This window comes from Camelus bactrianus, chromosome 15 (genome assembly GCF_048773025.1).
Source record: "Camelus bactrianus isolate YW-2024 breed Bactrian camel chromosome 15, ASM4877302v1, whole genome shotgun sequence".
Classification (NCBI taxonomy): domain Eukaryota; kingdom Metazoa; phylum Chordata; class Mammalia; order Artiodactyla; family Camelidae; genus Camelus; species Camelus bactrianus.
This window is the reverse complement of record NC_133553.1, coordinates 53,218,483-53,244,635: the sequence shown is the minus strand read 5'-3', so window position 1 is coordinate 53,244,635 and position 26,153 is coordinate 53,218,483. Positions and strand designations below refer to the sequence as shown.

The 26,153-nt window shown below is 34.2% G+C and overlaps 1 protein-coding gene across 10 annotated transcripts in view; it reads left to right on the top strand.

The window, feature by feature from the left end:
• Nucleotides 1-489: 489 nt before the first annotated feature.
• CCDC88A (coiled-coil domain containing 88A) overlaps nucleotides 490-26,153 on the top strand; it is a 105,067-nt gene continuing 79,403 nt past the window's right edge. For 4 of the 10 annotated variants that reach the window (XM_045514357.2, XM_045514358.2, XM_074341154.1 and 1 more), the window contains exons 1-3: nucleotides 490-1,343; nucleotides 1,443-1,543; nucleotides 22,327-22,435. In XM_045514357.2, coding sequence (XP_045370313.1) covers nucleotides 1,281-1,343; nucleotides 1,443-1,543; nucleotides 22,327-22,435 — 273 coding nt within the window. In that variant the 5' untranslated portion in view covers nucleotides 490-1,280. Of the gene's footprint in view, nucleotides 1,344-1,442; nucleotides 1,544-22,326; nucleotides 22,436-26,153 lie in introns of those variants that run through there. The other 6 variants (XM_074341156.1, XM_010951872.3, XM_045514360.2 and 3 more) reach the window with 3 other exon arrangements.

The window sequence follows — 26,153 nt, the reverse complement described above, 5'->3', positions numbered from 1 at the left end:
CGTTTTGCTGGCGAAAGCACGCTTAACAGATCAAATCAAACCGTTCGGAAAAGGTTGTCTGCACCCCTTATGTTTAAAAGAGAGGGATTTCGTTCTCTTTCCTTCACACATCAAAGAAGGCATTCGGGGAGGAAATAAACCATAATTAGGCAAGAGCGAGAGAGCAACAGACCCCTTCCTCGGCCTTTCCCATCCCCGCCCCCCCAAGGCCCTGGCAACCGTCCTGCTCGCGAGCGAGGTGCCGGCCACCGCAGCAGCTGCAGCGAGTGCGTGTTCACGACGCGCCCGCCGCCGGGATCTGGGCGGCGGCGGGGCCGGCCTGGGGGCGCGCGCGCTCGGGAGCGCGCTCATGCAGCGGTTTTCTTCTCCTACAACCGAGAGGCTGCGGCGCCGGAGGGGCGGGGAGTCGGCGGAAGGATATGGGCGCGGAGGGAGAAGCGCGCTCCCTTTGACGGCGGGTTGGGCGGCGGGGAGCGGGGTGTGATGCGGCACTGCGGTTCTGAGGCCGTTACTCCGGCTCCTCCAGAGAGGGCGGAGGAGGAGGCTGGAGCGCGGCGGTGATTTTGTGCCAGGGCTTCCCAGAGTCGCACTGAAAAGGCTTGGCAGGGCTCAGGAAATTGGTGGCTTAGGGACAGGATTCAAGCCCCCACCCCCTGGGAGGGGAAGGGGACAGGCAGCGAGGCTCGAGGGCGGCGGAGGGATGGTGGCTGCTCGGGGGGAAGGGGCGAGCCCTGCCTGTCGTTGGTGAGGGGCTACTGGCAGGCGAGGCTCCGCGGGTCAAAGCGGCTCCATGCCCACTGGTGGGTGGAACGTGTTGAGCCGAACGCGGAGGTCGCCTGGGGCTCGGAACCCTTAACATAGTCTCAATCGTGGGATTTCAATTAGCCCACTTTGGGATTAATTCATTGGGGGCAGCCTTGCTGGTCTGGCTCCTCCAGGAGCTGGGCAACCTTGACGGGCTTTTTGTCTTGCTGCTCCAGCCCTTTTTCCCTTCTTCCTCCTCCAGATGCCTTTTCTCTGCCCCTCCTCGCCCGGTACAGACATTTCCAGAGCAGCCTGCCGCTCGTGGCTGCTGTCGAAGCCACTTCTCGGGATTTCGGCTCGTTTTCCTCTGGGGTGTTTTTTGAGGAGGGAGAGTTTTTCTCCCCTCCACAATGGGATTTTTTTCCCGTGCCAAAATGGACTTTCATTGATTTCTACTTAATTCTTCACCGTTTAGTGACCAATTTCCTAGGCTGATTTTTGTGGTAGTTCCTTTTTTCAAATACATTTTCTGTAAAATGGAGAACGAGATTTTTACTCCCCTTCTGGAGCAGTTCATGACCAGCCCCTTGGTCACTTGGGTAAGTAGGGTGTTATTTATTGCATATTTTGCGGCATTATTTGTGGCTGCAGAGATGGAGGTGGGCGTTCTGTCGTGATGATCATCATTCTGTTCTTAGGTTAAAACGTTTGGACCTCTGGCTGCAGGAAATGGGACCAACCTGGATGAATATGTGGCTTTGGTGGATGGGGTTTTCTTGAACCAGGTCATGCTCCAAATGTAAGTATTCTTTTCTTTCTTCTTAGGCAACTTTTTTTTTTTCCCTGAAAAAATGCATACTGTGAACTTACTTTATGTTTTAAGATCCGAATTTAATTCTTTGGCCAGAAAAATTTAGGTAGTTTAAGAATTGGACCTTGAAAGGAATGATAATTTTAACATGCCCAGCCCATTTATCACAAACTAGGAATTATACCTGTTAAAATTGTGAAACTTTTATTTTTTATTTTGTAAATCAAGTATTGTGACTTACTGTATTCAGTGCTGAAATTCAAACCACATTGTGTCCTCCTTGATAATTTGGTAAGATGAGAGGGAGAATTAGAATAGTTTCCTAAGGGGGGAAAGGCCTTTACTGTAAAGTTATGTGCATTTGGTGCAGAAATGTTTCTTATTAACCTTTGTGTCTAAAAATAAATGGCTCAAAATTTGAAACTGGTGAAGTAATAACAGATTTCAGAGGAGAGAATTTCAAAGAGCAATTCTAATTGGTGAGGACTGTTGTAGCAAGTAATTAAAATGCATATAATAACTAAAGTCTAGGTGATTTATTTGTGAATTATTAGGTTAATATTTGGGGGATCATTTTACAGTATTAGAGCTAGTTTTGAAATGCAGAAGATTGAAATCTTGATGTCAATTAGATAATGATTTACTAGGTAAATCTTTGTCTTATGTTTATGATATTTGGTTTATATTAAGTAGGAAAGTGTTTGTGAAGTGGCAATTGAATATCGAAATCATATTGGTAGCTGAGTCAGTGAAATAAAAACTACATTTTTATCCATTATATGTATTGTGGCATGCATACATTCTCAGCACATCAGTGTAGTGAATATTACAGGTGTGCTCAAAATGTGTATTTAGCCTTCTTTCTCTTGAATACAACCTCATTACAAGAGTAGTTTGGAACTTTCAAATTCAGGGCTTTCTTTTTATATATGTGGGAATTTAGTGCATTATTAATAAATAATTGTTAGCAGAGAATAAGTCTGCTGTTAATAGACTAATAACATATAAATGGTCAGTTTTATGTTTTTTGATATTAGGGTTTTTTTCAGATTTTTTTACCTAAAAGAAGGTATAAGTCAAATCCTTAAATTACTGTTTTCTGGTAACTTCTCAGTCTGTGTACTCAGATACTTGTGGTCTGTATGCTTGGAGAGATTTGTATGCTGTTCTTCATGTATGTGTTAATTGATCCTACAGGGAAATACTGTATTATACTACTACATATTTTCCAAAAGTGTTTATTTGTATAGGCACCCAAAGAAATATATGTTATCTAAATGTGGTATATATTTTAAAGAAAGTAAAAGGGAATTTGGATATTAATTATTTCTAGGGATAATTAATATATTTTTGGCAGCTCTCCTATGGAACTATTTTTAATCTTTGAAATATCCCACTATTTCCTAACCAAAATGGTAGAATAATTAAACTGACTTCTATTTTAGGGAACACAGATGACAGGAAGGGTAGCCATTACAGTAGATACTCAGAACTTGTTCCCCTATATCTCTCTTCTTGTTTGTTTTTAGACAGAAAATTTTGAATTTGTATGCTGAACCCTAAAAAAAAGGTATGTTCACAAAAATAGGAAAATACTTTAGTTTTTCCCTTTAATGGTTTTAATTTGAATAATTCTTTTTCCAAAAAAAAAAAAAAGATTTTTTTTTTAAATTCTGAAGAGTTGTCTGTGGTGCTAAAAACAGGCACTTTTGCTTGTTTCCACTTTGGGTACAGTTTTATACTTAAAATAATATATATGTATATTTTGAAGTAATGGTGTCCCAAAATAGTGGTTACCAGGTTGTTTTTTGGGGAGGACCAGCTCTATTCCAAACCTCAAATCTGCTTCTGTTTTCAGTTCCACCTCTCAGTTTCTTTAAAAGTTTTTTCAGTGTCCTATTTCTGTTGTGGATGACCTATATAAATTAAAGGAAAAGGAAATTTTTTAAAAAGTATGTTTTAATATTAAAAAAAATTTACTAAAATAAGATCAACACAAATATATTTTAGTTTATTACCTAATTATTTGCCTAATAGGGTAACAGTATAATTTTAAAAGCTATATTTTGCTAATTTTGAAATCAAGATTTCTGTTAAGCACTTTACTCAAATTAATGTTTGATGTAAAGTACTCTATCAAATTGTCAGCTGAAACTGTACCCAATAGGTTAACCTTAAAGTTAACCTCAGTGTAAGTAATTTCTGGATTACATTTGGTTATAGAATTTGCAGGTGAGAACTCTTTGTAAATGCAACTTTATGTGTTTTTCTTCATATTTCTTGTGTTTGGAGTTTATTGAGCCTCTTGGATCTGTGGGTTTGTAGTTCAAATTTGGAAAAAAATTTTGGCCAATTTCTTTAAACATATATATTTCTTTTCATCCTTTCTTTTGGAAGTCCAGTTACTTGTATTTCAGACTGCTTGATGTTCACTGATGTTCAGTTTTTTCAGTCTTTTTTCAGTTTCATTTTGGATAATCTTGCTAAATTCATTAATCTTTTTTTTCTGCAATATTTAACCTGCTATTAATCCCAACCAGTGTATTTTTTATTTCAGATGTTGTAGTTCCATCTCTAGAAATTCAGTCTTTTTTTATATCCTTCATGTCTATAGCTTTCATGCTGTTTTCTTCTCTAGATTCTTGAACATACAGACTACAATTATAACTGGCTTAATGTTCCTGTCTACTAATACCAGCTGTGTGATTTGATTGATTTTTCTCCTCATTATGAATTGTGTTTTCTTGCTTTTGCATGCATGGTAATTTTTTACCAGATGCCAGACATGTGAAATTTTAGCTTGTTGGGTGCTGGATGTTTTTGTATTCCATTAAAAATATTCTTGAGCTTTGTTCTGGAATGCAGTTAAATTACTTGGAAACAATTTGATCTTTTCAGATCTTGCTTTTAAGTTGTGCTAGGCAGTACCACTTCGTCTTTGTTGCACTGTTGAGGCAAAACCCTTCTGAGTACTCTGGTGAGAACAGGAACTGGGTGGTGTTCCCTCTAATCCTTTTTGGTGGTTCTTTCACTGTCCATGGGTAGTATACACTGATAAGTACTCAGCTGAAGACTTGGGGTGTACCCTCTGCACGTCTCTGGAACTTTCTGTGTAGCTCTGTCTCAGGCACTCTGCCTTGTATATGACAGTCTTGCTGTCTCCAGACTAAGTTCTGTTTCAACTCAGGGAGACCACTGTGCTCTGCCTAGGTTCCCTATTCCTGTTCTGTGGCCTAGAAACTCTTTCAAGGCAATAAAGTGGGGCAGTTGTAGGACTCATCTTGTATGTTTCCCATCTATTAGGGATCTATTGTCCTTTGTTGCTGATGTCCATTGTTTTGAAAAATGCTTCATATGTTTTGTCTTTTTTCCCCCCAGTTGTTTCAAGCAGGAGGGTAAATTTGGTTCCTGTTATTCCGTCTTGGCCAGAAATGGAAATCTGTTTATATGCTTATAATTATATTTTTGCCCTGCCAGTCTTGTATTTCTGCTTTCAGATGTGACATAGAATTTTGTTACAGGATTCTTACGGTAGAATTATTATTTTTTTCACCTAAAGTGTTTATTAAGGGTAAGAATATTGATTAATTTAGTGACGGCCTAGAATCTGAAAGTAAAGAACTGACTTCTTTATGCCATTTTACTGACTGCTGTATAATTTCAGAGTCTGTTCACTGATTTGGGATTCACTGTATGCAGGGATCAGTCCTGGGTTTCACTGAGTAGCTCCTTGAATCAAAGAACCTCTGTAAGAGCTTGTGACATGACATCCGTCCTCTTTAACTAATGGGAAGGGGAAGCTATTTTAAAGATCTGGAATGATGGGCCAGCTCTTCTGCATGCTGCAGGGCATTTTCCTACTTCAACCAAATGAAGTCCTTTTTCCTCAGTGCTAGTTATCAGACATAGGGCTTGGTGACAGTGAAGTGGAAATAATCATTTTCCTGTTTGAGATTTTATGCAGTCCTGCAGCCAATTTAGAATATTACTTGCTGTGAATTTTTAAGGAATTTGTGACATTGTAGTTGATTTCGTAATCCTGTTCATACTACCAAAGCAGTTGAAAACATAGTATGTTAGGGTTTTAAGTACCAAAAAAAATTTTTAATAGTATCAAAATAGTATTTGGAATTACTCTCTGTGATTCAGCCCCATTAGATAGCTATAGAGATCTGTACTTGAAATACCTAGTAATTGTGAAATACTTGTTATGGTATTTCTTCTTTTAGAGTCTTGAATTTGAAGGGACTTTAGAAGTCATCTACTCTGAAAATCATTTTTATATGACACATGGTCATCCAGCTTCTGCTAAAGTATTTCCTGAGAAGCAGCTTCATAAAGTGTACCTAAAGAAACCATTTAATAGAGGAAGTTGATAAATGTTCCTTAGTTTTGTCAGTGCTTAAGATTCAAAAGTAGATTGTGCTAACTTCATGACTATAATAGCTGTAAAGTGATTACAAAATACATAAGCTGTCTTACCAAGTATGGCATTGACTCTGAATTTTGGTATGGTCTTTGTTGCTTCTTTAAAAACACATTCATAATGTAGTCAGAGTTGCTGTCTACTAGTTTTGTGATTTACCTCCCAAACATTTCTCACATGTGTCTCTGAGTCTGGGATTAATGCAGTTGCCCCTGACTGGTCTTCTTATGTTTGGCTTGCCCCTCTTCAAGTTGTCTTCTCATCTGTAATCATATGAAACTCTCTAAAACAGATTTTATCGTGCTACTCTTACCTTTAAAATGGTTCAATAAATTTCTTCTGCCTTCAGAGTAAGCACATTACTTAAGTGTCTAGACTCCTTTGAGGTCTGGCTGCTGCCTGATTCTCTGTTTTCATCTTTGCATAGTACCAATCCTCAGAGCATAGCCAGAGATTGAGCAGATTTACAGTTCCCTAAGACAAGCAGTGTTCTCATATGTCTCTGTGCCTTTCTACACACTCTTCCTTTCCTTAGAACGCTCTTCCACTTCCTCTCTATTGCTTTCTTTAACTTCTGTGCCATTCCCTGGCTGATGCTGGGCTTAGTACTCCTCCTTGTGCTTCTCTAGGACCCTATATATAGAGAGTAAACCTTGATAATAGCAGTTCCTGGTGTGATTGACCCTGCTGACTAACCTGTGAATTCCTTGATGCCAAGGACTATATCTTTTATCTCTCTCTTCCTAACGTAGTGCTTGATATACAGTAGGTTTTTAATACACTTCTGTTGAGTGAATAATAGAGAGGCTGTGGGTAAAGTGTAATGAATTTGGGCTTTGAATGAGACAGACTTGATGTCACTTCTCACACACACAGTGTGTGACCTTAAACAATTTACTTAGCATCTTCACATCTCAGTTTCTACATCTCTAAAATGGGAGATAATGTTTCCTTCCTGGAGTAGACATAATCTCTGCTAAGGCAGGGATAGTATCTATTTTCTGTTTTGTTGACCACTGTATCCCCAGTGCTGGTTTTTGTCATTGTTATTATCCTGTGCTATACCATACCAGCTTTTTATGTTGCCTCAAAGAAATCATGATCATTCATAGCTTGGTTTTGAATGATCTCTGTTGGTCTCACCTCACTTTACTTCTCAATTTCCTCATTTATAAACAGGATAAAAAGAGGATGACACGGTTATTATGAGAATCAAATAAGATGATTTATGCACAATGCTTAGGATATATAGCAAGTGCTCAATGAATGTTAGCGGTTGATATCTTTTATTTCTGTTGTAATAATAATAATTTTCCCCTAGGCTTTCCTTCCCCTTTTTTTGCTTAGCAAATTCCTACTCATCCTTTAACACCCTGTGAATTCCCTTGGCAGAGTTAATTAATCTCTCCCCTATGATCCCTTATCTACTTTACCAAATTGGTAAAGTGCTGTGACTACTAGAGAGTTAGCATTTAGAGGCTAGAGATTTTGTGTTATGTTATCACCAGTGCCTAGCATAGATTTTGTACATCATAAGTTTTCAGTAAATGTCAAAGGAATGAATGAAGATGTTATATACTTTTATTATATAAAAATTTTGAGGACATTCTCTAGTTTAATATTGTACAATTTAGTTTGTTTTACATTTTAATTTTTCTTGTATTTTCTCTCCGTCTCCTTATTTATTTTAATTACCTTTATTGGATCTTTCCCCCACCTCTGTTATATCTTGCTCAGGTGAGGTGGTAAGATGAACAAGTCATAGTCCATGGTTTTATGTGGTTTTATATGAGACTGACATGCTGCCCACTGCGCTAAGAAGACGTTTATGTGGTTTTAGAATACACGTCATACCTTTAGTTTGGTTTCCAGTAACTTTCCTGATGATGTTCAACATATTGAGATTTTTGTTCATAGCCTTACAATTAAAATTCAAGTTAAGAATTTGTGGAATTTAGAATTCATAAGCTCAAAGTTCTGTATCAGAAGTGGTGGGACCCAACCTCCAGTCCCCATCCCTAACTCTGACACCACAAAGAGGTCTTCTGTGCATTCCTATGGACATCTTGCATGCATGCCTGAGTCCAAGCTCTTGTACTCCCTCCTCCAAACTGCTGCTCCTTGACCCAAGGTTGTACATGTCTGTAGCAAGTTCCACCCTCAGGAGAGATCTGGGAAAGAGGCCGGTGCAGGTCCTGAAATTGGATTAGAGATATTTGAACAAGAAATTCCAGAGTTCCAGATGAATGGAGTGTCATCAAGGAAAAGGAGCATATGGGTACATCCTCTTATTTCTGTGGACTTCTTGTCCAGAGGTGAGGGGCATGTCCTGAAGAGGGCCACAATGGGACTCGGGGCAGAGATCACTTTTGCCAAGATCTAAATACAGTACTTAGTGAGAAGGATGAAGGGATGGTGCATTCAAAAGATAAGTTCATTTATTTAATCGTTTCTGAGTGCTTATTCTGTGACAAAGTCTATTATGACAAACTATCTGGTAGGTGCTGTGGATGTGATGCTAAATAAGGTATGGTCTTTGTCCATTACTAAGAGGGACAAGCATGTAAACAAATTGCAGTGTGACATATGTGCTGAATAGTGGATTATGTTCTTGGTACAGTGTTGGCACAGAGAGAGGTTATTATTTATAAGGAGGAAAGGTTTCTTGAAGAGGGAATGCTTGAATTGGGACATAAAAGTTGAGTAGGAGCAACTGGGTGAATAGGAGTCATAAATAGTGGGAGTAGGAGGAAGGACATTTTAAAGAGAGAAAATATCATGAAAAGAAGTTTGAAAATGTGAATTAAAATGGTGGAATCAGGTAACAGTATGTTATTTTGTATGGCCAAAACAGAGATTGTATGCTTCTTGTACATGGTAAATGAATTTGAAGAGTTGGAGAGTGGGAAGCTGTCCTTAAGACAGCATGTTAAGAAGATTTTTTTTCCTGTAAAGAGGTGTATTATTTCAGGTTCTCTCCAGAGAACGGAACCAACAGGGTGTGAGTGTGTGTGTGTGTATGTGTATGTATTTAGAGAGAGGGAGGGAGGCAGGTGTATATTTATTTTTAAGATTTGGCTCAGATTGTGGAGGCTTGGTTAGTCCAAAATCTGATGGGGTAGGCCTACATGAACTGAGGGAAGAACTGCATTGTGTTCAAGGCAATTTTCTAGCAGAAAGTCAGTCTTTGTTTCATTAAGGCCTTCAGATGATTGAATGAGGCCCATCCACATTATGGAGGGCAATCTGCTTTATTCAAAGTCTGTTGATTTAAATGTTAATCTTGTCCAGAAAACAACTTCATAGAACATCCAGAATAATAATTGACCAAATATCTGGGCACCGTGGTCTAGCCAAGTAAACACATAAAATTAACCATTACAATTAGTGTTTCTTAAACTGGGTCCACAGGTATTCTTGGGGGTCTTTAGGACTTCTAATTTTTGTGTTTTCATTTCAGTAATCTAAATTATTTTTCAAGAGATAATAATAACAATTCTTTTGCAGTGAAAATTCACAATTGAAAGATTTTTTTTCATAGACTAAAACTAATTTATTAAGCCAGTTTTTCAAGTAGGGGCCTTGGACTCTTATGATGTCTATGGACAGATACTCACAGATTCTGGATAATTTTGTTTCTTTAAAAGATTTCACTCACTACTTTACCCCAGCTTGAAAAACAGTACTATAGGCTACAGAATATTGAAGGAATTGAAACAGATAGCATTTGCGTTTTAGAAGGACTGATGTTGGTGCTTATGAAAGCCAGAACAGAGAGAAAAACTGCACTGATGTAGAAATAATAAGGAAGAGAGAGAATGCTGAAGTTATTGGACTTGGTTACCAGTTTGGTATGGAGAATGAGCGTGGGATGTGTCTAGGATGATTATCAAGTTTTTTACTTGAGTGAAGAATGGTTGTAGTGCCTTTGTAAGTAAAGCATTACAGGAGGATGAAAAGTTGAGGGGAGGGGAAGTGTAGAAAGTGATTTTGAGTTTATTTTGGAATGTCTGGTTAACAGTGAGAAATATCTTGTGGGCAGGTGATATGCATAGGTCTGGTGCTCAGGAGAAAGGTCTAGAATAGAGATATAGAGATGTAGAGATATGAGAATTAGCTTTTAAGTTTGTAATAGAAACTAAGGACTATGGGTGTCAGAAAAAAAATATATAAGAGAGCCAATGACATATCCTAGGGAACAGGAACATTAAAAGGCTGGAGGTTTGAGGAAAGTGGAAAATTTCACAAGGCTGCTGGGAGGAAATCACAAAGAGACTCAGTTAAAGATGAATACAAGTATTGTCATGCAGGGTTGATGGCTTACTTGAGATTTGGAAACCACACATTTGTAGTGAAGCCAATCAGCATGGTAGAGCAACTTACACAGTAATGCTTAGCGCTCAGAAATTGACAAAAGACCAGTGGAGTTTATGCATAACTGAGGATTGACAGGTAGACGTGGGCGAGAATATTTTCAGGTGAGTAGTTAAAATGAATAGAGTGTGAGCATTAAAGTGAGGAGTGTCATCAGCTGCAGGCCGATAGAGTTAGACTTTGCAATAAGGATGAAGGAAGGTGGGTTTAGAAGGAGTGAAACAGAGTGGTGTAGGATGTTGATGTCAGAGGGGACTTTCAGAATTTGAGATTTTGTAGGTTGTGTCTCTGAATGGTGATCTAGGGCCAAAGTTAGACCATGGTACTGGGTGGATAAAATGGACTAGAGTGAATAAAGTTGAGAAGGAACTTATTTCCTTATTATTTTTGAAGCTATGGTCTCTTGATTACTACTAGAGATAGGCATTAGTATTTTGAATTAAAATAGAAAACTGGATAATAAAGACTGGTAATTGAAACTTTGATTACAATAATCCTTGTATTAAAAATTAAACTTTGTGGAACATCTCAGTAGTTTTTCTGGGAAATTTTTAAATGGTGTATTCTTTCTTCTTTTTTTTTTTTTAGAGTTTAAAAAAATTTTTTTATTTAGTGGGGGAAGGTAATTAGGTTTATTTATTTACTTTTTTTTTTTTTAATGGAAGTACTGGGGATTGAACCCAGGACCTTGAGCATGCTAAGCATGCACTCTACCACTGAGCTATACCCCACCCACCCCCCAATTGGTGTATTCTTAATGCGACTTACTTTCCTAGTGAAGGCTAGAAAAATTTTTTTTTGAACTTCACATTATCATTGACAACATGACTATACCTTTTCCCTTGAGTGGTGAAGGACCAAGGATGATGATTTAGTTTTAGGTGCTGGGTCCTAGTTGATTAAGACCTGGATTTTTACCAGGTTGTGGAGGATGAGAAGTTGTGGAGAAAAACCAATGGAGGCAGTACTCCGAACTATTTTTCCCAAGACTGGTTTAAAAAAGGGTGAACCATAGTAAAATCCTAGTTAATTTGAATATTCAGGGAAAGTGGAGTGTTGACTTTACTCATAATTGAAGGTTAACCTAATTTTCTCCATTTCTTTGTTTAAAATTTTTGCAAATGAATTAAACTGTATTTCTATCTTTGTAAATAGAATATACATGTGATGATTCAGAATCTTGTAGTATCTCATTTTAAACTTAAGTTTTTGTGTTAAGTATTGAATGTATATAACTGACTAAGATGAATCTATTAGTGAATAATGAATCATCCCAGGCATGTATTTGTATTTGAAAACAAATCTCTGGTTACTAGCTTCTTCCTTCCTTTCCTTCTTTCCTTCCTTCTCTCCCTCCTTCCTTCCTTCCTTCCTTCTGAATTTTATATGTGTCTTTTCAGTGTGTGTTGGTGGGTGTACGTTACAGAACCCTACTGTTCAGAAGTTATAAGTTTAGAAGTTAGTTAGAAGTTTGGTTTGGCCTCTTGAATGATGGATAGTTAGGGAAACCTAAATAGGGAGGAAACTATATTTGATTATACCTTGAATTACTGAACTTCGGTAGCCATTGATGAGGGGAGGAGGGTGTTTTAAGCTAGGGAAGCAGCTTGAGGAAAAAGTATATTATGTATGTGTATTATCTGGAAGATGGTGAGGGCACTAGTCTTAGTAGAGGATCCAAGCTGGGGAGTAGTCGAATATAAAATTGCATAGCTAGAGTAGGCCAGATTATGGAAAACCTAAAAATTAACTAGTATAATTTAGGCTGCATATGGCAGGCACTGGAGAGCCATTTAAAATTCCTTATTGGCAGATTAAATGTATTATTTCAGGAACATTAGTTTGCAGAATAGAAATTCATTTGTTCATTCAGTATTTATTGAGCATATACTGCTTATAGTATTGTAAGTACTGAGAATACATCATTGGATCAATGGAATTTAACACTGTATTAGTGCTTGAGGAACAGGTAAAGAAGATAGATGGGTAGTGATGGATGTCATTTATGTTTTTGGTGGTAAGGTCCTAGGTCAATGTGGGCTGTATGATTGAAGAGGGAGCAAGTTCAAGAACTATTGCAAAAGAATTGATGGAATTCTAAATACAGTGTGTGAAAAGGAAGAATGAAAGATGATGCCAACGTTAAAGCTGAACAAACTGTATTTAAAATTATGTATTTATAAGACAAATGATATGAAGTTTGGATACTTAGTTTTGCAAGAGGAGATAAGGATATTTAGTTTCTTTTTATTTTTCCTAATTTCCAGCTAAAAACATTTAAATGTATAAGATAGCCATGTATTTTTGACAGTGATGCCTAATTTTGTATTAGAAACATTTAAATTCCTATATATTTGTGTTGTTTAAATTCTTGTTACTATTAGTACATATTTCAGTTTTGAATTTATGTAGTAAAATAGTTTTAGGATGTGTTATTACAGTTCTTTTGGGCTGCTGGAATGCTTAAAGTCTACATTTACAGGATATAGCTTACCTGGGAGATTTAACAATTACCTGAAAATTAGGTTGCATTTTAACTATTTGTTAGAATTTAGCCATCTTTATAGCAGATTTCTTTTTTTTTTTTTTAATGGCATACTTCTGTTCATTGTAAGAATTTAGAGTTTTGTCTATGCTAATAGAGGTCAAAGTAGTGTTTCAGAGTTTATGTATAGCTGTGCTCAAATTTTTCTGAATATTCATGTAATTACTCTTGTATTACATATTATTCTGAAGATATAGGTTGTTACTGAGTTATTTATTCTGGTCATCTTTGCACAGTTCTCCAGAGGTTTTTTTGTTTTTAATTCTATTTAAAAAATTAAATTCTAAATTCCTAAATTTCTGGAGAAATTAAGTTCATTATTTATTGAGTATTGTACATTTTTTTGAACATCACATTATTCATCTTTGTTGTTCCCACCCACTTTTAAAATATTCTAAAATCTTACTCATTTGTTCCTGTCTTTTAAAAACTAGTGACCCACTTTATTAAATTGGCGATCCCCAAAACAGTTTATTCCCCTTGGGCCATTTGTAGGCCATATTGCAAACTTCTTTAACTTGTCTATTAATAATTCTTTACCTCCCTGTTTGTGTGCCTTTCCTCTAACTTGGTTTTCAGTTTATCACATCTTTTTCAATAGTACACTTGTTCTGTGTGTGGCTGTTTTTTCTCTTCTGTTTTACTTTTTATTGTATTTCTTTCATTTCTGCGAGTCCTTTGCAGTGCATTTTAAATAGGCATCTATTATTTTGCCTTTAATTGGTGGGCTTACAATGAAGTTAGCTTATGGTCCTTTTGGAGCACTTTTATGGTATATAGTCAAATGGACAAATTAAACCAGCATTTTGATAATCTTATTCTGCTTTTAATAGAATTCATATTCTTAGAGTTATCCTTAGAGTTATGGGGACTATTTTTTAATATTAGAGAAACTGATGATGAAAAAGTATTTTCTTATCAAATTTTAAAACGTCTTACTTGAGGTAAGTTTCTGTGGCTGTGTATTTTAGTTAATTAATTAGAAGAGATTATACTTTGGAAAATACTTTTTCAAGTTTTTCCTCATTTTAGGGGGCTTTATTTCTTCTTGAAAATGACAGTGATACCAGTCACTGATAATTAATCTGAACTATTTAAATTACTCTAGGAGGGTTTATGGACTTCATGTTAAGGATCTTTCTTTACTCTAGTGAACTGATAGTGTGGGAGTGAAAGCTATAATAGTTAAGTCTGTTCCTTGATCAAGGAAAATATCTAATTACACATCAGGTCAGTTTGAGATTTCTTGAGTCTTTAGGACTAACTGGATCTGGAGCAAATACTACACTAGAATACTGATTAAAACAAATCCCTGAGACCCTGTCTTAAGGCTTATGGACAGTGGGTGAAGGGTTCCATCACAGATCAGCAATGACCATTGGTGCTGTAAATAAGTTTTGTTTTGGTTGCTAGCTATGTGGTTGACCCCTGAATAAATGAAGATTCTGTTACTTCATGAAGGCACTGATTAGCATATTACTAAGTCCTCAGATTTCCATATAAAGAACAGGAATTGATTGGCCTAATGCTATTGTTTTCAAAATGAAATCAACATACACCTGGGGGTCTAGTTGTCTGTCCAGTCAAAATTATTTTCATATTAATATTAAGATGCCATTTGCCTTTTTACCTGCGTTGCAAAAGCACTAATGGTACAGAAGCAAAAGTAAGTAAAACTGCCAACACTCTAGCATGAATCAAGAAGTAGTACCAAATTGTACTGGTGGTAGTTGTGTTATTCAAGCTGTGTGCTTGCGGTTAAAGAGAAATCCAGCTTCACTTAAAAATGTCCTTGATAAAGCAGTAAAAGTTGTTTTACTGAGTCTTGACCTTTTGAGTACACGTCTTTTTTAACATTCTGTAGGACAAAATGGGACATATGCATTAAACACTCCTGTTGCATAATGAGGTATGATGATTATCTCAAGGAAAAGTACTCATGATTTTTTGGGTTGCAAGCCAACCAAGTCTTCATTTTGTGGAACACTATTTTTGCTTGAAAGAACAACTTATAGACAAACTATAGTTATTCAGGCTTGAGTATTAGGCAGACACTTTCTAAAAAATGAGCAAAGTGAGCCTGTCATTTCAAGGAAAATAGTTGATACCATGTGTTGTCAGTGATAAAACTGAGTTATAGAAACCATGAACTTGGTAGCTTCTCAATATTTAAAGACTTCTTTGATGAAATTAGAGGTGATATTAATCACGATTTTTCTATATTGAATAATAAAATGTGCAGTATTTGGAAAATTCATATAACTCAATGAACCAGAAGTTTCAAAGTGACCAGTGCATGATAAGAAATCATGCGTCTGTAAAAGATCCGTTCAACATGTCAGGTAAACCAGTGGATTTTAATGTATAACAGTAAGAACAGTTCATTGATAAGGCTTCAGATTCCACGTTTCATCCTATGCTTTAAAAAATACCACCTTATTGAATTTTTGTAGTATCAAAAAAGATTATCAATAAGTATCTGAAAAGTTTATTAAAGTATTCTTTTTCTAATTGCTTATTTGTGTGAGGTTGCTTTTTTTCATGTACTTAGAGCAAAATAATGTATCACAGCACATTGTAGAAGCAGATTTCAGAATTTAGGTATCTTCTATTAAGCCAAACGTTAAAGAGATTTGAGATTTACAAAGTTGTAAAAGAATGTCACTCCCCACTAAAATTTTTCTGTTTTTGGCATCATAAAAATGCTCTTTGTTAACATACAATGAGTTTGTTATTTTTAGATTAATAAATTATTTTTAATTCTCAATTTTAATTGCTAATATAGTAAATATAAATAGATAAACTCACATAAATAAAAGCTCTTTAGAGTTCACAATAATTTTTAAGAGTAAAAAGAGATCTTCAGACCATAAAGTTAGAAAACTGCTAGACTAATATTATAAAGGCTCCTGTTGTCACATTTTAAGAAGTAATGGGTAGATCTTTAGTGATTTTACCCAATTCAGATAAAACCAAAGTTAATTGTATTGGACTTTTATTCTTTTTGTGTCCATTTGCAATATTTAAATCAAAGCATTAGTTCTTTCTGTTTGTTAAATCAGTGTATATCATTGCTGTACTGCTAGCTCAATCTTGGGCTATCTAGAAAATGTCACAGATATTTCTTTAACTTTTGAAGAGGTAACTTAATGTATCTTAAATTATGAGAAAGTACATGAAGGGGTCTGTGTCTATAATCTCTGTCATAATTATATATCACATACCTCTCCAAGAGTAACTATTCAGTCATTGTGAAGATCAAATTAATTAACATATGTGAAAATATTCTGTACATATATAAGAGATTATATTAATATTAGGTTTTATCGTTGGCCATCATGCACAGTGATTGAGTTTGTGCAAAGAGGGAGATACTAAAGTAAAGGAACACTTAAAAAAAAAAAAACACATATTTCCCTGATACCTTATTACTTGGGTATTAGTAAGATATCAGGACGAAGGTATCCTACCTGGATATCTATCAGTCCTGATACCTATCAGGACTACTTGGATAATCCTAAATGGTAATATTTACCCAATTAATAATTTTTCATAAAGCTGTTGTTCTGGTATATGCACAATTGGAGTTTAGATATGCAAGTAACTTAGTTATTTCAGATTGTTTTGTTGTGATATGCAAATACTACGTGGTTGTATGTTATGATATAAAATATATCAAAATTTTTTTAAAAAGTCTATACAACTAGATTTAAATTAAAGTTGCATGATCTAAAACATAAGCAGCGATACTAAACAGATGGTCCAAGAGGATACATAACAGGTTTGCAGTCTGGGTAGAAGAGCATAAAGCCATTAAAACTATCAGATTTCTGTTTCTCATAGATATTAGTCAATGAATAAGTAAAGACATAATCCTCGGTTATATAAGGACCAAATCTTAGAATATTAACGCTGCATAATTGCTAATTTTTCCTTCATTTTTTTACTTTAATGTAAATATTACTATATATAGTGGTAGATAATACTATTGCTTATTTATTGAGATTAATTCAACTTGTCATAAGTAGGTTATTTATAAATGTGAAACTGCTTGAGGCTGTCTTTTACTGCCATGTTGCATTTAACTTCTGGCTGGACAGGTTTGAGCTATATTGGTAGACTGTCTGCCTCTAAAACATTTTTCAGTTTTCATCTTTTAAGAGGAAATGGTTGATTTGAGATTATGTTGACTTGGAAATAGCTATGTGTGATTAGAAAGGTACTTGCTCACATACCACATGGGAATTGTTCAATAGCTCATCTTTTATTTTAGAAAAAGGCCTTTCCAAAGATAAAGTCTTTTTTTTTTTAACGTATGCTTTCAAAAAGAACTTAATCAAAACTTCATTAATTATAACCATCTATTCTGGGTTAATATTTGTTTAGCATTTTAAATATTAAACATGAAAGGAAGACAATATTTGGAATACTGAATAGATTATAATTTCTTTTTAGAGAATTCTGGACTCATATTATCAAGTTTGTTTAAAGCTGTACTGTGACTTTGATTGTATGAAGAAATAAACCTTAAAACACATGCAGAAATGGAGTGCTTTCTGTCTTTACATAGAATGCATACTTTTTACAGAAGAAATGTTTTATATTGTTTTATTTTCTTATGTTTATGCATTGTCTCATACATCTTATGACTCTGAATCTCTAGCATTGAATTCTACATATATAACCTCATATTTTTCCCTAGAAGTAAATAAAATAGAAGTCTTCTTGAAATAGAACTTTTTTGTCAGTGTTTTTTCCCTCTTTAAAGAATGTTTTACATGGCTAAAAGAATTAGTTAAGACCAAAAAGGTTCATGATGAAAAACAGTAGTCCCCGCCCTAATTTAACTCACATCTCAGTTCTGTCCCCCAAAGTAAAAACTTTTAACTTTTTTTTAAAGCAGTTTCTTCTGTCATTTAACCCCCAATATAGTGGTAGTATGTCTACCCTAGATTTCTTGACTTATCTCTTTCAGACATTATCTATTGATTTCCTGATAATGGTAGGTAGGTGAGATTTTTAGGTTTTTTAATACCATATCTTTGTATCTTCTTACCCTGTATTTCTAATTTATTTACTTATTACAAATTTAGTTAAATCAGCAGTCAGTATTCACATATAATGTTTCTTTCAGAGCCAGGTAGTCATAATGTAATCACTACATTTTTCTTTTTAAAAAAATGCTATTTTCCTCAAGTAACTGGTTTTCTTGATTTGTGTAATTTTCTGTAAATCCGCCTTTAAATATTCAACAGTTTTTCACGGGAGTAGAGATTAGGACTTATCAGTCAGTTTCACTTGAGGGAAGCCCTTCTCATATAAAGAGATCACCTTCTTGGGGTCAAAGGGCCTATTTTCATGACCCTAACAGATGTCAGTATGACTCTAACTCAGATTAATTATGAATCAAATGGGAAATCCAAGCCTTGTAATTGAAAGTTTATTGCTCTCTAGGTCTATGTCTTGAGTACTTAGCAGTTATCCTGGTCTCCAATTCCAGAACTTTATGGATAAACTGTGATGTAGTATCTGATAATTCTAAAGAAGTAGGAACTTTCCAGTTCTGATTGATTACTAAAATAACTCCCAATAGGTTCAGTGTAGATTGGAAACTGAAAGAGGCTTTTAGTACCAGGGTATCAGCCTGTCCTGTCAAAGAACTCTCACTATTCTGTTGGATTTGCTAATGAGTCTACTAGATCTACTAAATCTAGTATCTAGAAGAGTCTACTAGTCAACTAGAAATCCCCTCAAATCCCATGTAATTGTAGCAAAGATTTGTAAACATAAAGGACCACAATTATATAAAAGGATGCAGAATATTTTCATTCCCCTATCTTTAGGATCTCTGTTGACAGGGAGGTTAATTTCAGGTATTGAAGTACTTTTCTGTAAATTTTCCAAAATACTTTCTCTAGCATACCTAAATTGCATATTTCCCTTTTCCCCAGATTCCTAAAATAATTTCATCTGATACTTTTGGTGTATAAAAATTGAACAGCTCCCTTTTTTATATTCAGAGGCTGAAAAAACTTAATTTGAAACTTAATAAATTTTTTTTTGGCAAAAAAGTTATTAAAAGATTTTGGGCAAACCACAATTCTAAATTTTTTAAATTTGCTATTTCTTAGAGGAGCTTCATGCAAAGGAGACTATAGACCTTTCTGGCAACTGAATAAATTTTGAAATATCATATGAGGAATGTTGGACATAAAATTTCAAAAGAAACTTTAAAACTTTATTTAAAGTCACTTTAAAGAACAAAGAGAAACTTGGTAACAACTCTGTCAGGGACAAAGATAATATTTACATTGTAAAACTTGTTAAAGTGGCACTGAAATCACAAGTGCTCATTAAATACTGTGATTATACATGCATCCCAAAGTATAATCCAAGTTATATATTATCATGTAACAATTGGCTTGCACTATAAATTTGTACCTTTTTAAAGTTTACATACATTTTCAGTAGTAATATTGAGATCTTTCTTAAATAATTGTCATCAGATTAAAATCCAAGGTTTTTAATAAAATATTACTGTAATGAACTGAGGAGGGGAGAAAATGAATCTTCTTTAGTTTGAGTACTTGCTGTGAAAACAGAATCAGGAATATACTCAGACAATACAATAAAAACAATGATTTATTATACACATGGGTTTTATAGATAACATTCCTGAAACATTTTTCTATTGGTCTTTTCTTTGTTTTCCTGAATAATCCTGTAAGAGACAGGCTGAAAGAGAGTAATTACTTTGGACTTAGTTTTCTGATTTATTTCTGAAACTAGATAATCTCTATAAAGTGTTTTTTAGGTCTAAATGTTATTTAGGAGATAGTCATGAGTTAGAGGTATTTAAGGGGTGCAAATATAGAGTAAGGAAAATAGAGATAAAAAGATAGAAGAAGACTAGAGAGAAAAGGTATTTACTGAATGTCTGTGATTGCAAATGAAATTTACACAACTGTAGTATACCTAACATTTTTGTTACCAAGGTTGTTCTGCTCTCTTTTCCCAGTTTCAGATATACTTTTCTCCACAATGATAGCTTGGCTAAACTAAAGAATTATGTATTAAATAATGTAGCCACAGTATGTACTCAGTATTTAACTTACTGACAAAAAGAGTTGATTACATAAAACAGGATTTTCCCTTCAGCTCTCTGAATTTTTAACCATGACTTCCTGACCATGCTGCTGTTTGTCTTTTGACTGCCATGACATGTGATCTGACTTCTGCAATATAGTCTCCTCATTTTTTGTAAGTAACTAGTTCTGGTTGGTACCTTTCCCTGAGAGACCCACTTTTCTGCTTATAACTCCCATTTGCTTTGGGCTATTCATTATTTCCCATACATTAAGTGTAAGTCATCACAGGTTGGATTTAGCTTACTTTATTCAAACAACATTTGTGTTAGGTTATATGCTGATTTTTAGAGAATAAGATAAGGTCCGTGCTGTCGAACTTATAGTCTAGTAAGAAAGTGAGAGGCATAAAGACATTTAGTATAAGATTTACGATATAATTATGTATCAAAAAAGAGGAATAATTGTTATACCATGGGTTGGGGCTGATGGAGTAAATAGTCTAGGACTGTGAGGATGATACAGTATTAGAAGATGTAACAGTGTAATTCATTACATTAACATATTAAATAATAAGAATCAGGAGTAGATTTGGGAAAAATTCAGCACCCATTCAGATACTGAATAGGAGTAGGAGGGAACTTAACTTGAAGGAGGGTATCCATCAGAAATTTTCAGCAAACATTGTTCATTAATGGCAAAACATTAAAAGCAGTCCCATTAAGTTTGATAGCAAGATAAGGACAGATACTATCTCTGTTATTACTTGTTAATAAAATAAGTAAAGAAATGAGATGTAACATTGGAAAGGAGAAGATAAACTATCACTTGCTGACAGTATGATTTTTTTTACCTAGAAAACCCAACGAAATGAACTGAGTAAACTAAATTTTCAAGGTAGTTAATCAGAAGTGCAATATACAAAAACTACAGTTTTCCTATTATACAGTAGCAAGGACCAAGTAGACAGTGTGATAGAAAAGAAATCCATTTCACAAACAAAAACCCAAGTAAGAAAAAAAGATCTTAATTAAATGTATAAGATCTTTGTGGGGAAATTTTAAAATTTTACTGATGCAAGTCTTTTATCAAATTCTTTTTATTAATAAAGTCCTAATAAATCTCAACAAGGTTTTTCATAGAACCTTATATATATCCTAAAATTCATAGAAAAGAGCAGCATGTGTGACTAAGCAGGACCATTTAGAAAACAAAAGAGAGGGACTTGCTCTAATAGAATCAAGGTAACAATGAAGCTGTAGTAATATTTAGAAGGTTTTGGTGACACAGGAGTAGACAAATGGTGTAATGGAACAGGATAGAGTCCAAAAGGAGATCCACACTTATGTGGAAATCTAGTATAATCATTGAGGCCATTGGGAAACAGTAAGCTCTTTAGTAATTGATGTTGGAATAATTGATTATCAGTATAGAAAAGCTACAAATTATATTCAAGAGAACCTTTAAAAGCACCAACAAACAACCTGTTAGAGTTTAGCAAGGTTTGTAAAGATAAGAGCAATACACAAAAACTGATAGCATTTATATATCAGTAGTAACCTACTAGCAAATATATTTTTAAATATTACACTTACTCTAATAGCAAAAACTAGAAAGTAGTTAAGAATATAGCTAATAAAGGGACTTCCTAGAGAAGATTATAAAGTGGTTTTGAAAAAGAGTTCAATGATGTATATGACTCAAAAGCACAGGCAACAGAAACAAAAATAGACAAATAGGACTGCATTAAACTAAAAAGTGTTATCCTGTGTCATCACTTTGCTCTTTAACTTCTTCGGGGCATTGCCTGCTCAAATATAGTCCCCATTATCAAGTGAGGAGATACGTTTATTGGGTATTAGCCCATATTTTACATTCTTGATTTAAATAGATTTGGGGGGCTGGAAAGATATATATTCACACATATAAACATACATGTATATATACATATATTCATATATATATACTATATTCATATATATATACATACAATTATTCAATTCAATATATATATAAATATATATATAAAGGAAATAAAAGGTTATTCATTCCAGGAAGATGGAGAGACAAAGTGAGAATGAAAGGCAACATCTGACTACAGACTTACTGTAGAAATTTATTTTACCACTTATTTGAAATATCAGATGCATTGCTATGAATAAAAAGCACAGAATACATGTCAAAGTAGTCATAGGTTCTTTTGGATCATCTGTTAATGCAGATGAATACACAGTTTGTTTAAAGAAAAAATGTATTATATGATTATTTTTACTCGTCTGTAAGTTGATAGGTATATTTCAATATAATTTTAGTTTAAAGTATTTCTTTTTATTTCTTACAGTAATCCTAAATCAGAGAGTCAGAGGGTAAATAAAAAAGTCAACAATGATGCCTCACTTAGAATTCATAATCTGTCCATTTTGGTGAGACAGATAAAATTATATTACCAGGTAAGTGGTCCTTTTTTTTAATCTAGTATTTTAGTAACTGCTTGGGTAGTCAGTTTTCTGTTGTTTAGTATGTCACCTTATATATACTAAATGCTTGTTATGTGCCAAGTACTGGCCTATTTGCTGGAGGTAGAGTAGTAATAACATAGTTTATTTCTTATACAGTATTAAAGGTACGAGCCTGTACTTCATAATTATCCCATTTTTCAAATAATTATTGTATTTTATGAACTTTAGAAATTATTTCAGTTTTCTGAGAACTTGCATACTGCAACACTTTGTTAGTCTACTCGAATTTTGCCTTCAAAAACTGTCTTTTTATTCCTTTTTTTAACTTACATTGGAAGCATATTTCACAACTTAAATATGAGCATTCTTAAGGCTATTAACATGCCTCTAAGAATTGCTGTTGCTACATCACACAAATTTTGGTGTGTTGTATTTTTTTGTTTATTTTTATGCATTTTCTATGATTATTTAGAAGTATGCTTATAGATTTCTAAATATATGATATTTTTCAAGCAGTCTTTTTGGTTTTGATTGTTGGTCAAAAAATATGGTTTATATGATACTGGTTCTTTGACGTTTCTTAATGTTAACTTGGCTCGATATTGTCCATTTTCATTAATGTTTTATGTGTGCTTGAAAAAGATGTATATTCTCCATTTGTTTGGGTGCAGAGTCAGAGCAAGCTTGTTTGTTAATTGTAATGTTCAAACTTTTGCAGCTTGATTAATTTTATCTCTTGATCTGTCAGTTATTGAGAAAGATGAGTTGAAATCTCCTATTATCGTGATAGATTTGTCAAGTTTTCGTTAATACACCTTAAAGCTATGTCATTAGGTGCAGACGAGTCTTAAATTGTTATATTATTCTGGGGAAATCATACCGTTTGTCGTTGTTTCTACATGTTTTTCTTTCTACTGGTTTAAAAGTTTTTCACCCTACTTTTATTTTTTTGGAGGATCTCTTGAAGTCGTACCCTTTGTACTTTTCATAGCAAAGGCCAAAATTAATCAATAGCATTACTCTTTTATAGAGCAGTACTGTGACCTTAGAATACTTTAATTCCTGTCCCCCCTTACAATTTTTAAGCAATTCTTATCTTGTATTTTAGTTCTTTTTTAAAAAAAATCCAGTAAAGTAAATACTGAAGGTACTTAAATCAGTGTTCCTTTAGATCAAGCTATATGTTTTGTTTTTTTTCCTTCTCATGGTTTTTCTTTGTATCTCAGACTTGCTTTTGGTATTATTTTCTTACTGAAGTCAGCCTTTAAATGTTTAAATGTTTGTTTAGAGAAGGCTTGTTCATAGTAATGTTTATCAATGTTTGCCTGAAGATGCCTTTATTTCACCCTTGTTCTTGAAGGATAGTTTTGTTGGGTGTGTAGTTCTAGGTTAACAATTACTTTTCTCTCAGTGTGTGGCAGATTTTTTTCCTTCTATCTCTCTTTTGTTCTGGAGAAGTCAGCTGTTAGTCAAATATCTTTTCTTAGGTCAAACTGTCTTATTTCTCTGCTGGCTGATAGTATTAGTATTACCTCTCTTAATATTGCCTCTTTCCTGGTAATCTAATATACCTCAGATATTTTTATTACATGTGTATTAGACTTTGTTTTACATTATCAATCTTGTGCTGCATTCTGAGTTGTTTTTTTTTTTCAGGACTATCTCTCCAGTTTGTTAATTTGCCCCTTATAGCTTCTGTTTAGCCCACTGATTAAGTTTTGCCTCTCAGTAATTATATCTTTCATTTGTAGAAATTCTGTTTGATTCTTTTTACATCTTTGTTAATTAATCATTCTTTTAATTTCTTCCTTTGTTTCTTAAGAAATTTAAAAAATACCTATTTTTGATTTTATGTCTGATAATTACAAAATGTGAAATCAGATTTGTGGGGATCTGAATCTGCTCTTTGTTTTCTGCTTGCTGTGTTTCACAGGGGTGGTGGCAGCAGTACCAGTATGTGTGTGGGTGTGTATGTGTGTGAGTATTTTAATTGTGAGCTCGTTTTCGGGGGTGGAATTTATCCTTGGGAATACTTCTGTGTCTAGGCCAAGGATACATTGCTTCAGAGACGATTTGTTTCCTTTTGTGCAGCTAATCCAGAAGTATTTTTCACTTAATTTATTTTAAGCAACTTTATATTATTTTAAAAACAATATTTGCATACTATGGAAAACTAAAGAAAAATGAGAAAACACAAACATCGTTCCAGGGCCTGGAGATTACCATTCTTAGCACCTGAATATATGTACTTCTGAATCTCTTTTTCTCATTTGTGTGTTTGTAAATTATGTATTTATGTATTTACATACATGTTTCTTAGCTGGGACTACATTATTGTAGATTCTTGGGGAAACAGCTCTCCTCAATCTTAACCAAAGGCCAGGAAAAACAGCTTCTTCTTTGTCTTCTTTTGCAGGGTTCAGTTTTTTTTCTGTTTTACTTTTTGATGGTTACCTTTTAATTTTCTTTTGAGATCAGTCAATACATTGTAAAAGATTCTTTAAAAATTATCTAGCACTTTTGGAGTCCTTTACTTTCTTTCTGATACTTGGTACTGCTTGTTGCCAGAAATAAAAGTCTGTTTTAGATTTTTTATAAACTTATAAAATTTTTTTTAATATTCCAACTCTCATTTTCCTCCATTTAGATTTAGTGAATTAGGTTCTATGTTTTATCTGTTTTGCCTTTTACTGTTATTTTATGTCAGTATTTTTAGACATTTTAAACAAAAGACTAGATGTGGTGACTCATTTGGACAATCTTCATCAGGTTTGTCCTTATATGATGATGTTAAATTTTTGGTTTCATACCATCTTTAGAGAGATGGGAGTTTTCTCTGGAAAATTTTAATGAAATTCCTTGGGGAAAAAGATGTAAATAAAAGGCAAGGGGATTTCTTCATCAGAGTCTTAAATCAGTTGTCAGTGCAACCTAATCCTGGGTATATACTGCTGTATTTTTTTTAGCATCTTTATTCAGATATAATTCACATACCATAAAATTAACCCATTTAAAATGTCCAATTCAGTGGTTTTTAGTATATTTACAGAGTTATACAAGCACCAACACAACCAATTTTAGAACATTTTTATCACCCCCCAAAGAAACCCTGTATCTGTTAGCAGTCACTTCCCATTTCCCACAATCCTACATACACAAATATCACCACCATCACCACCACCCCAGCATTAGGCATCTGCTAATCTATTTTCTGTCTCTGTAAATTTGCTTATTATGGATATTTCCTAAAAGTGGACTTGTACAGTATTTGGTCTTTTATTACTGTCTTCTTTCATTTAGCATAATGATTTTAGTAATCAGTGTTCTTAGCCTCTGATTTCTTTTGTCTTACACACTTTTTAATGTTACTTGTAAGACAAGAATAGGGAAATAAGTTTTACAAAAATGTAGCTAGAATCCTCTGAAGAAGCCATAGAACCAAATAGACGTTTTAGAATAATTTGAGTTTTTAAAATTTGTGTAATTTATATAATTTTTAGATGCCTTATCTAGTATTAGTACTTTCAGACATAACAAAATTAATACTTGGAAATAAAGTAAAAGGTAGATTTTTTTCCCCCATTACCTCTAATATTTAATAATCTTCATATTTTCATAAACTTTATACTTTAAAAAATTTGCATTCTTTGTTCATAATGTATAGTCAGTTTACAATAAAAACTTAATATTTTTGTTTCACTTCTTACCC